The sequence below is a fragment of the Gymnoscopelus braueri genome, assembly GCF_963280865.1.
Source record: "Gymnoscopelus braueri genome assembly, chromosome: 5".
Classification (NCBI taxonomy): Eukaryota; Metazoa; Chordata; class Actinopteri; order Myctophiformes; family Myctophidae; genus Gymnoscopelus; species Gymnoscopelus braueri.
This window is the reverse complement of record NC_137606.1, coordinates 29038319-29050734: the sequence shown is the minus strand read 5'-3', so window position 1 is coordinate 29050734 and position 12416 is coordinate 29038319. Positions and strand designations below refer to the sequence as shown.

Sequence of the window (12416 nt, the reverse complement as noted above, 5' to 3'; positions counted from 1 at the left end):
ATCACACCCAAACAACAGTGTCGCTGCCGGAGCTCAAGGGCAGCAGAGGAATACAGAACAAAGAATAAGGTGCCTTGATGCATTTAACTTCCAGATAAACCGGTGTGTGGGATGTGTTAGCACTAGACTGTGACTTGTTGTTCTAAATGTTGATTAAGGTTCGCAGGCTCTTAGATGCTGCAGTGGAAGCTTGTCATGATCGAGTCAGTGTGACAGGCACGCAGTGAATGAATCTCTGCTGCCTTTTGGTCTTCCCTGCTGTGTTTATGTGTGTGTGTGTGTGTGTGTGTGTGTGTGTGTGTGTGTGTGAGTGTGAGTGTGAGTGTGAGTGTGTGTATGTGTTATTTATTTATTACAGTAGGGTGACACAGCAGCATGATTTCAGTACCAGTGAACAACAGATGGCTGAGCGTGTTAGCAAGCCTCCACTGAGCAGAGGGTCAGGAAAGACTGTTCACCCTGTTTAGGGGAAGTCATCCCTCACTATTAGCCTCCATATCCCGCTGCTACTGAAGGGGCCCAGATTTATATGTCTTTTATAGTTTTCCCAGAGCCAGATTTGTACTCCATCGTGTTAGTTAACTTTGACACGATACGTAGAAGATGTACTCCATATGGCCAAGTTAGATAACTGCATGTGGCAGTGAAGAAGAGAGCTAATTTCATTTTAATCGAATGTGATGTGTGTGACTCCATGGGCTACTGTCAGTGCTTCATATGGTATGAAACCATGCTAGCATATAAAATGTGTCACTGAGTTAAAGTTGCAATCTGTGGTGTCTCCCTACTCTTTTATTGAGAAATGTAAACCCAGGTGTTGGGTAGGACACCTACTGGTTGACAAGCAGTACTACACAAAAGTGGAAAGTCCTAGGGTTCCCCAGGAGGCAAAAATCCAAGGCAAAAACCATAGAGGAGGGAGACGACTGTATACGAAAAAAATGTTTTAATGCCTTCAACCAGCCATTTGTCAACTTTTTTTGTTTAGGCAAAATAACAAACTTGGCTTAAAACATACAGACTACTCAGCAGAGTAGTATATTATCTCCCCTGGCCATTGCCTCTCAGCTGAGTGCTAGAAATGTTGTCTCTCATTCGCGAGATCCGGGTTCGAAACCCAGGTAGGACGTACGGATTGCAGCTTTAATGTACTCCTAAAGCGCCAAAAGCTGAAGTCCACATTTAGCTGTGTTCTCTCTCTGTGGCTCTCCCAAAGATAAACAAGACATGCTGGACCTCATTACTGTTTATCTCACAGTCCAGCAAGCAGGCAGGCAGACAGACATTCCCAGAAGACATTTTCATATTCCCCTCTGAAGTTATAAAGCTGCATTTTGCAGTATCCAGGCATGCAGGTATAACGTGGATCAATAGTTCATCTCCTGCCTCTTTCAGCTCTCGCTGCCTTAAACTTAAACGTATTCCCAACATCTGCTCTTAACTGCTGTTCTCTTTCTCTCATAGGCGTGTTCAGAAATATCGTTGCTTCTCCAAAAATAGCCGATCTACAAGCGTCTGACACGTTGTGAACTCGTAGATCTGCTATTTTAACTATTTTCTATTTTATTTCTGAAGGTGAATGTGAAAGTGGTTAAGTGTGTCTGTGGGTTTTTATAAATATTGGACCCATGAAAGTATTAACAAGAGCTTGTGACTAAACAATAACTAAAATGGCTCCATTGGAACACAGGTTATTTTTGCCATTTCCTGAAAAGTAACAGCTTTGGACATATGAGGTTTCCACCCGACAGCGACGATATGTCATTCCCTCATGCACTTTATGCTGCAGTATGATAGCAGATGTGCAGATAGGGTTTGTATCAGCAGTAACAGGGTGCTTGAGGGGCTGTGGAGTCCAAGGATGTAAAACTGCGGTGCTGCTGCCAACCCCTAGCAGCTAAATTCATTTGTTTAGAGAGAGAGAGAACATGAAAGAGACACAGAGAGAGAGAGAGAGAGAGAGAGAGAGAGAGAGAGAGAGAGAGAGAGAGAGAGAGAGAGAGAGAGAGAGAGAGAGAGAGAGAGAGAGAGAGAGAGAGAGGAACAGAGATTGAACGTTGAAGAGAGAGAAAATTAGGTAGAGAGAGAGAGAGAGAGAGAGAGAGAGAGAGAGAGAGAGAGAAAAGACAGAGGGAGAGATTGATAGCACCCCTGTAATACACTTATCGATCGACAGGACCAATACCTCTGAGAGAATGTGAGACGAACATGAAGAGACAAAAGGAGCAGAGAGAGGTAGATGGAGAGAGAGATTGGATCTCTCTGCAGCACTGGAGGGTCTTTATACCACTCAGCCTACCCACCTAAAAAAAAAGAGTGCTTCAAATCCAAACAAATATCGTATTTATATACAGCGCTTGGCTCAAACAGACACCCCCAGAGGATGAAAACAAAGCACTTATTTTCACATCTAACGCTAAACTCGGGGGCAGATGATAATAATTTGATGGTGTGGACAGAACATGTTTTTACAAAATACATTTTGATTACCCTCTACCCCCATACCTATCATGGCCGTCTCTCTCTTCATCCCCATCTCCACCACCAACCAACAGGATAATAATTGCCACACAGTCATTCAGTTGCATCATTATTTAGTTAGATATTTTAAGTTAGATATCATCATATTTCATTGCTGCACCACTTTTTATCCAGGGTAGAGAATATAGCTCTCTTGAATGGATGGACATTCAGAGTGGTTACATAACATTTATAATGGTCTGATGCTTTGATAGGGAAGTATCACATTACCATGCTTATGTATTTAATCTCTGTTGATCCTGGGTCTCAGACAGATCATTATTAAGGCTTCGTCCACACGTACACGGGTATTTTCATAAACGCAGATTTATCGTTTTCGTTTTTGTAAACCTCCGCGTCTACACGGCCCCGTTTATAAAAATCTCTCTGTCCACATGAAAACGCATTAAGACGGTAAAAACGCAGCTGTCATCGCGAGACTGTCTATTCACAGCGGTCAACAACTGTAGTCTCGCGATGACAGACAAATATATCTTATTATTAAAGATTTATCTTTAATAATAAAATACAAACCAATGCGCTGTTGCGCCTGGCCCAGGAATTAAAGTGCTACGTCAATGCTGCGCCATGCCATTCGCTCCAAATGACACACTTCAGTTTTATTCATGGATTACAAAGGAAATAATGAACTGATTGCAATAATATAAAATTCTCTCAAATCAGTAACAGGTAGGTGATACAGATGTGTCCATCAAATATGGTTTTATTGAAAGGCAATCCAAGGTTAAGAGCTTGGAATCCAACCTTCGGGGAATGTCTGACGTTGTGTTTTTATCACCGGTGCCAGTAGGCTATTATTATTATTATTGTTAATAGACAGGCTACTTTGCAACATATATGTTAGAGCAACTTAAGTGCTTGCAGAACATAACAAATTATTATATATTATTATTATTTGGTCCCTCCGTCCCTGAGTCCCGATGAGACAGACGAATCCACAGCGCCTATATTTATTTTATTAAAATGTCAATAAAAATATGTATTCTCTAAATATTAATATAATAATATTTCCTGAATGAATGAACTTGGTAAAGTGTCTCGTAGGGTCGGGATGACATGTTGCTATAGTCATTAATTACCCCAACCAACATCGAAGCACCCGTGTGCATTAATCCTTCATTAATCCTCCTTTTATTAAATAAAATAAAAGTTTATATCTGTCTTGTAAACTTTCTATCTAATCTCTGAAGTGTCTATGTTACTTCTGTGTATCAATTATGATTTGATTACCACTCAATAAAATGCTATGTTGAAATGTATATGTTGAAATGTAACTTTTGGATCTGCGGCGCGCACGTGTGTGTGTGTGTGTGTGTGTGTGTGTGTGTGTGTGTGTGTGTGTGTGTGTGTGTGTGTGTGTGTGTGTGTGTGTGTGTGTGTGTGTGTGTGTGTGTGTGTGCGGCCGTGCGCGTGTATGCGGCCGTGCGCGTGTATGTAGGGGGGGTTGCGACCTTAGGTCGCAACGCACGTCGCCTGCCAGCTAGGTCGCCAGCTACGAACAGTGTGCCAGGCTCCCGACCGACGCACGGACCGCATCGGCCGTGTGTCCAAGCCCCCCCCCCCACATGTCCTGAAGCTATCCGCGACCCCCCCCCCCCCCCCATTAACCCCTCCATCCCGCCCCATAAAAGTAATACAATGTTTGAAAATACCCATTTAAGCTCCCATTGTGAGCTTGTAGATCTGTTATCTATAAAATATGGCTGAAGTGGTTGATGTATAGTTTATAATATAATAATTTATATCTGCAAAGTGTAGGATTATTATTATTATATTATTATTCGTTGCCTAGTCCAATACAAACCAATGCTTGAGTGCGCTCCAGCGGTGCGCCCACAGCCGTCTGTCTGTCTGTCTGTCTGTCTGTCTGTCTGTCTGTCTGTCTGTCTGTGTCTCCGCCTGCCTGCCTGCCTATCAAAAGTCCGCGGCCGTAACACACACGCACGCACGCACGCAGTTAACCCAGGCGTTATTACCACACGTACCCCCCCCCCCCCCCCCAGGTGAATAAATAATAATAAAAAATAAAAAAAATGTTATCAAAACACCTATATCTATATGGTATAATGAACGTCAATTAATGTATTATCCCTATCCCCTAGCTGCCAGATTCATATTTACGCACACGCCAAACGCACTGCCTAATAATCAGATACTATATACTATATTAGGCTATAGGCTACTGTCAGCTGACATCATAGCTAAAGCATTATGGCTACAGACAGAGCAGTCAGCGGTCTTTAGATGATACATGCCAGATGAATAGAAAGATATTTAGATAGATTTATAGATTGATTTATAGATAGATTTATAGATTTATAGATAGATAGATACATGGTGTGTGTGTGTGTGTGTGTGTGTGTGTGTGTGTGTGTGTGTGTGTGTGTGTGTGTGTGTGTGTGTGTGTGTGTGTGTGTGTGTGTGTGTGTGTGTACAAGCTGTGTGACGTGCTGATAGCCTATTTTGTGGCCAAACTAGCAATAGAATACATTTCCAATCTTCCAAAAAAAAAACAATGATCTCAGACATTTCATAAAAGCTAAATATAAGATATAACACCGGTGATAAAAACAATGTATTGACACAAGGAATTAACAGTCACACTTTTGTGGATTACAGTAAAATTGTAATGACAAATTCCAAGATGAACTCTGCAGCGCACTGAGGCGATCCAAGCCGTCAGACATTCTCCGAAGGTTGGTTTCCAAGCTCTAACCTTGGATTGCCTTTCAATAAAACCATATTTGATGGACATATGTATCACCTACCTGTTACTGATTTGAGAGAATTGTATATTATTGTAATCAGTTCATTATTTCCTATGTAGGCCTAATCCATGAATACAACTGCGGTGTGTCATTTGGAGCGAATGGCATCACGCGGCACAAATTGTCTTCTTTGAATAGACTATCATCTTATATAAACACAATAGACACAAGGAATTGACACTCTCACATCTGCTGATAATAGGAAAATTATAATCACAGACATTCCTGGAGAATTAGAAGATAGAATGTTGTGTGCCAGGCTGTGGGTGTGTATAGATATAACCAACAGCGCATTGGTTTATATTGTATTGGACCAGTGCGCAACGAATAATGTTAATAATATTATTATAATAGTAATAATCCTTGAATAGCAAACATTTCTCCACCACAATAAAGAATATGATGAATGCACATATAGGCTATTATGTTGCATAATCCAATTAAAAATGTCTCTAAAAACATGGCCTGAGTACATTTACTCAAGCACTGTACTTAAGTACAAGTTAAGTAAACTCGTCTTAACTATCTTGTGGCCTCAAATTAGTATTTTGTGGGCTCGAAATACAAATTCATCCGAGGCACGCATTAGTAATTTGAGGCTGTCACAGTCACTCCAGCGCAAGGTGACCAGCTCCCCTTAAAGTTAATTAAACCATAACATGACATGTTGTGGATATTCAGCCAAACTAGTGTGATTGAAAACGTAGGCCTGCATTCTTCATGTCCTCAACTCAAAGTAAACGGTGGATTATTTCTTCAAATAGACCGTCGGCGATCACAGAGGCAGCGAGGTTACGAGGTAACATGGGTGATTCACATCCAGTTGTTTTAGTTTATATTGGATGTGATTTCTCCATCGCAATGCTTTCCCATCAAACAAAGTAGCCTATAGGTTAAATAGCCTTGCCTACTGTATAGATGTTTTACAGACAAACCATAGATAGACTAGCCTACTTCAGAACGACGTCAGCATCACCAGCTGGCTCCTGCCCAATGCGCAGCTCTCCACCGGAGCACAAACTGTCCTGCAACTTTTACTACACTCACTATTAAATGGTGATTATTGAATTAGCCTACGAGAAGATGCACACATTGACAAAAATATGTTGTGGCTCTTTGGATACAAAAAAAATATTCTATTGTTTCTCGACGTCATTGCTGACATCTCGCACCTGGCTGTAACTTTTGGTAAAGCCTTTTCTGTCAGAGCGCAAACCTTCCTACCTTATTGATTTTTTATTATAGTCCTACAGGGTTTGCCAGTGGGATTACCATATTCTGTGACGGTCACGGTATAAACTTTCTTTTGTCAAGAATGATACCATCACATCGTACCGAATGGATTAGGTTTGTATTTTAATTTAACCCATTAATAGAGCAGTGCGCAATGTGCGCTCTGTTGAGACCTGACTGCTGCTGTTTTGCAAATAAAAAGCCCATAACACCATGCACATTCATGAGGGATAGCCTGCCCTGGTCAGAATGTCACAATCTGAACATTTATGGAGTGAGTGATTAATGAATGCTTAAACATTAATGGATAATGGCTGGTGTTTGGTGGGAGTTACCCATCTCCAATCTCCTGCTGAAGTCCTGTGATCAAAAACACACAACGTGAAGAAGAGCTCCTGCGCTTATGTCGGTTATATATAACTGTAGGCTACCCAAGTTGAGAGACCGCTCTCTCCATGAAAATATTCCAGCTAAATCCTTTAGATCTGTATGACTGTTATGGCACCTTTTAAATGGGTGAATGATTAACCATCTAACTTATAACATTGTAAATATGTTAGATTGTTTTTAAATCGCTTGATTTTAATTGCTTGTAGGCCAATTATGTAATTATGTCACTTGGAAATATTTGATAAATGAGTGCCTGTGTCCCACAACCCAGTAGCCTATTAAATGGCGATTTTTTTAAATGATAAAAATGCAGATTTGAATGCACATCACTTGTTGGGGTGCTGGGTTAAAAAGAGCAGCATGAAAAGGTCGTTGTATGAAATTTACTGGAGCGACGAGTCTACACGTTTGATTTGATTGTTAATTATGATTGACAGAGTAACATTAATTTTGCAAAATGTTTCTTCGGTGCAAACTCAATTTTGTTTATTCATAGGCCTACAGAATATAATTCGTTCCTATATGTAGAACATAGCCTACCATTAATGGAAGACAAGTGTATGCGCGGTCAACATGCAATGACAGTGAGGAAAGGAATATTAAATAAATGATGTAGGCTATAGGCTAATTATTATATCATATTATATTATATTACAGTACTCTCAACTGCGCATGCTTATAATGTGAAAAACCCCGTTTACGCCGCCCACACGGCGACGCATAAACGCCGTTTTTAGAAATCTACACTGTGGCCGGAGTTTTCAAAAAGATGCGTTTACATGGACCAAAAACGCGTTTGCGTGTGGACGAACCCCCCAAAACGCATATAAAAAGCTACGTTTATGAAAATACCCGTGTACGTGTGGACGAAGCCTTATACCAATGGCATTCATCCTCAGGCTGTGTTGTGAATTGCACTGGTGAGGGAACTGTTAAACCTTTCTTTCCCTTAAATCCCTGTACTACTGTATTTTATGGAAAACATATTACAGTTAATGAGCTAGTTCATGGTATGTTTTGGAGTAAATATATTTGAGAAATATATACAAAACATAATATGTTTTGTATATATTTCTCACATATATTTATGTGAGATACTTATATAAAAAGGTATATTCTTAGACTTAGTTCTTGGTGGTTGAAGTTTATTTGTAATTACATTTTGTTTTAGATGGGAAGCTTTAAAATTAGGATTCTATAATAGTTTTATGTACCAATTATTTAGTTCATTTCAAAGTGCCAACACAAATTCCAAAGAGTGTATTGCCCCTAAATGTGATTAAAAACTACTCATTTGAATCGTTAGTAATTTGCCTTGGTATAGGGATAATTAGCTGTGATTATCCAGAAATCATGCACACTGCACACTGCAGAGGCAACCCTGCATGTTAATAGCTAGTTTAGAGCCTGACTAGTTTTTGTTTTTGTTTTTCAAAATACTTCACTTGCTTTTTTAGTGAAACTCATTTAACCACCTACGTAAACCTAATGTCCCTTTTGAGGTCACATTTGTGCCTATAATGACATGTCCAAAATAGGGATGCCACAGTTAATGTGGTTACATTCCATCTTGGAGGGGGAAAAAACGAAAAAAGTCTTCATTGATTTTCTGACCCAAATAAAGTAGCATGCTGTGTCCCTGGTGTATGACGAGGCAGACAGGAGGTGACCTGAGACCCATTGGCAGGCTATGCAGATAGGCAGGCAGGCAGGCTGGCTGGCAGGTTTCATGCTGGGAACAGAGGAGCTGACAGCATGTGAGTGTCCCCTGACAGTCGGACCCAGAAGAAGAGACCAGATAAACAACTGATAAGCAAAGCATAGTGCCAAGCCCTGAGCCGAGAGATAGGGGCAGGGGCGAAGGAGTTTAATGAGAGCCAGAGACAGGCTGAGAGAGAGGGCAGAGAGAAAGAGAGATGACGTGCTGTGGCTTCCGGACAGGGTAATGAGTTTGTCCAGGTTCCCATGATATGCTGCACTACACACAGAGATGCTCGCTGCCACGAGGGTCTCCCTCGCCTCATCTCCATGCCCTATGAATATGATTATGTGTAATCTTTTTACTGTATCTTACAAGGCCAAAATCCAATTATATGAGACAAAAATTATGAACCAGATATGGATGATATGGATGTTCCTGTAGATATAAACACTATGTTGAGAGATCACTCCTGTCATGTGCCATCAGCATCGTGAGAGACTTGAGTCTTGAACATCTGACTGTAAATAACGGCAAAAGAAGTGTCTTTATACCCACGTTGAAGTTGTTTACTATTTCTCCTGATGATAAGTGAATCCTCTAAAGATTTTTTCTTCCATCTTTCTCTCTCTGTGCCTCACTTTACCTGCCCCCCCTTCAACCCCCCCTTCAACCCCCCCCACCCCCCTTCCCCCATTCCACAATGTACGCCATACAGACAATCTGTACCACCTGGACCGCCCTCGGTGTGCCCCTCAAAACAGCATCGAGGGATTGGAGGAGACTGAGGTAGGAGCCACAATGACATAATTGTCCACTTTTCCAGCTGTCATGGGCCAATACAATCCTGTGCCAATACAATCCTCACCCCCTCCCCCTTCCCCTCCCACCCAACCTCCTTCCTGGCTTTTTGCAGGAGAAGTGCAAGACCCACGTTTTGCTGCTCGTCGTGCACGGAGGAAACATCCTGGATACAGCGGGTGGCGACGTCGGCACAAAAGCGGGTGACCTAGCCACGCTCGCGTCCGTGCTGGAGAAAGTCACACAGGCTCACTTTCAAGCCGCCGCCGAACACGTGACGATCAAGCTGGTGCCCTGCCCGGCCGTGTGTGCCGAAGCCTACTCCCTGGTGTCCAGGTAAGTGGCGTGGACGTAGTAGGGAGTCAGAAGGAGTTAAGAACGGTCCCACCGAACAGGTGGGACCGTTCTTAAGTTCCTTTTCTTCCTTTATTTCTGACATTGATGTTCTCTTTCTATTGCTTTTAATAGGGGTGTGCCGATATATCGTCCCGCGATATATCGCGATACGTTTTCGTGACGATATGTATCGTTTTGGCGTTTTGAAAAAAAAAAAATAATAATGCAAAAACAGAATAGTCAGGGGATATTAAAACAATCTGGGAATTAATTCCTTACCAAGAAATGTCTTCACCAATGTGTTCGTAAAGATGTCTAGTAACACATCTCACAAACACTGAAATTCAGTTTCCCTAGGGGAATCTGTGACAGCTGTTGAAAGTTGGGGTACCCTTAACCTTATGCAGGAAATAAATACAAAATCTGATTGATTCTGAATCCAGAAAAACACTCCTTGGGCAACAGCCATAGCCACTTTTCCAGGTCACTACAAACCATTGTTTGCGTACAAAAAGAGAATCGTTCAAATGGTGATACAAGTACGAAATTTATAGGCAAGTGCGAAATTTATAGGCACAGCCTATGCAATGAGCTAGAAAGGTGGGCTTGGACGATTTTCTGCCAGGGAGTGGTTTTGGTGCAAAACAAATGCTTGCAATGGATTCAGACGGACAAATATTGATTTGGGCGTCCTTGCCATGAAAATGTTTGAGAACAACTGGTTCAAACAACATTAGGAAACAAGGCCAAATAAGCAACTACACTAGCAACTTTACAGAAAAACAAGTCCAAAGTCGCTTATAATAAGTGGACATGGCAACACTGCTTCTGCGCGAGAGAGAGAGAGAGAGAGAGAGAGAGAGAGAGAGAGAGAGAGAGAGAGAGAGAGAGAGAGAGAGAGAGAGAGACGCATATCACGGGAGACGTCGGTTAAAATGAATTGGAATAAAAACAAATGTATAGGGTCTGACTCTGGATAGCATCCTAGTGAACTATCCTACAGTGTGTAATCCCTGGTTGGAGATCAATCTATAGTGTGAAAACCACAACGATATATGACAGCTGTAATGTGAAATGCTTAACGATCAGATGACACCCCGACCACTTTAAAAGTCGTATAGTGTGTACCTGCCCTTACAGAAATGTTACAAGTTATTATTTTTTTGCAGATTTAGGTACAAAACATACATTAACAACTTATGCCCTATTTCATACTTTGGCTATTCAAAAATAGCCGATGTACAAGCTCACAAGCTTGTAGATCTATTCTTTTTTGAAAAATGTGAGTACTTTTACTTTAGTACTCTACATCTTCATGCCAATAATGTTGTACTTTTACTCAAGTCAATACAGGACTTTTAATGTAGAATATTTAAATATTGTGGTATTGCTATTTTTCTTAAGTAAAAAAACCTGAATACTTCTTCCACTACTGCAGAGGACCCTCTTACTGTTGCAGTAATGTCACCACAGAACAATGGTTATGACTCATTTTGACAGCATTTATATGAATGATGAATTCTCTGCAGCACAATGTTTTGTTTGCCTTCTTTCAGCTTTAACCCATTAAGACCTGAGGCCGATTCAAAAAATGTCTTCTAAATCCTAACTGTTTTCTGAAAACTATACAGTATGTCGCTATATCAGTGGTTCTCAAACTTTTTCATGTCAAGGACCCCCAAAATTACATAGTTAGTTGGCCACAGACCCCCATGGCCCCATCTAAAATATTTTGTTCCAGGGACCCCCAGAAACAAAGATTTGAGTTAAAAATGTTTGCTTTAAAAATATATATATGTTCAAAGATTTCCACACATTTTCATCATTTTTTAAAAATAGCAGATCTACAAGCTCATAGCGTGGCACGAAGTGACGCACTATGAGCTTGTATACTGTATCTGCTATTTTTTAATAGCTAAAGTATATTTATGGTCAAATTGTTAAAATCTAAAATGATTTGACATTTTTTAATGACATTTTCTTTAGCTAACATCTGTGTTCCTAAAGCAGGGGTCATCAACCCTATGGCTTGTGATGGACATTTTCCTGAAACTGTAGTTTTGCCAAGGACATACAAAATGAGTGGCCAATAATATTATCATAAATAAAATACTAAAGAGGGAGAGTGGTTAGTCCTCATCCCTTCAAACTTTATTTTATTTTATTAAGATAGTAAGTAGGAAAGCTGAAAGGGAAGGCGTAGATGTATTCAAAGTAAATTTCCATGGCCATCTCTTCACTTTTGTCTACTTTCTAAGTGGTGGCTTTGACATTTTCAAAGCATTAAAGACAATCAGAGACGGTGAGAAGAATTGTCACATTGACATCATCCACCGGTCATTACTCAAGCTTAAAAAACTCCAGGCCCAGTCATTAGGCACATATCCGCCACTGTTCGGTACCTGGTTTAACAAGGTTTGAATACCTGTCTGGCAGTGTCTTTATTAGAGTGTTAATGTCAAAGGGCACTTGGGAAATTGTTCTCTGCAGTGACGTGTGTACTGGCACCCTAGGTCAGTGGTTCTCAAAGTGGGGTCTGGGGACCTCCAGGGGTCCTTGATGGGGTTCCAGGGGGTCCCTAGCCAAATTGCTTAATAGCATCAAAACATGTTTAACCACTTTAAACCTATTTTATACATCAGCATACA

At 40.9% G+C, this 12416-nt stretch overlaps 1 protein-coding gene across 2 annotated transcripts in view; it reads left to right on the top strand.

Moving 5' to 3' along the window:
- pitpnm3 (PITPNM family member 3) overlaps positions 1-12416 on the top strand; it is a 103980-nt gene that overhangs the window by 47804 nt on the left and 43760 nt on the right. For both annotated transcript variants that reach the window (XM_080429011.1, XM_080429010.1), the window contains exons 4-5: positions 9350-9420; positions 9548-9768. In XM_080429011.1, the coding sequence (XP_080285137.1) occupies positions 9350-9420; positions 9548-9768 (292 nt within the window). The remainder of the gene's footprint in view (positions 1-9349; positions 9421-9547; positions 9769-12416) is intronic.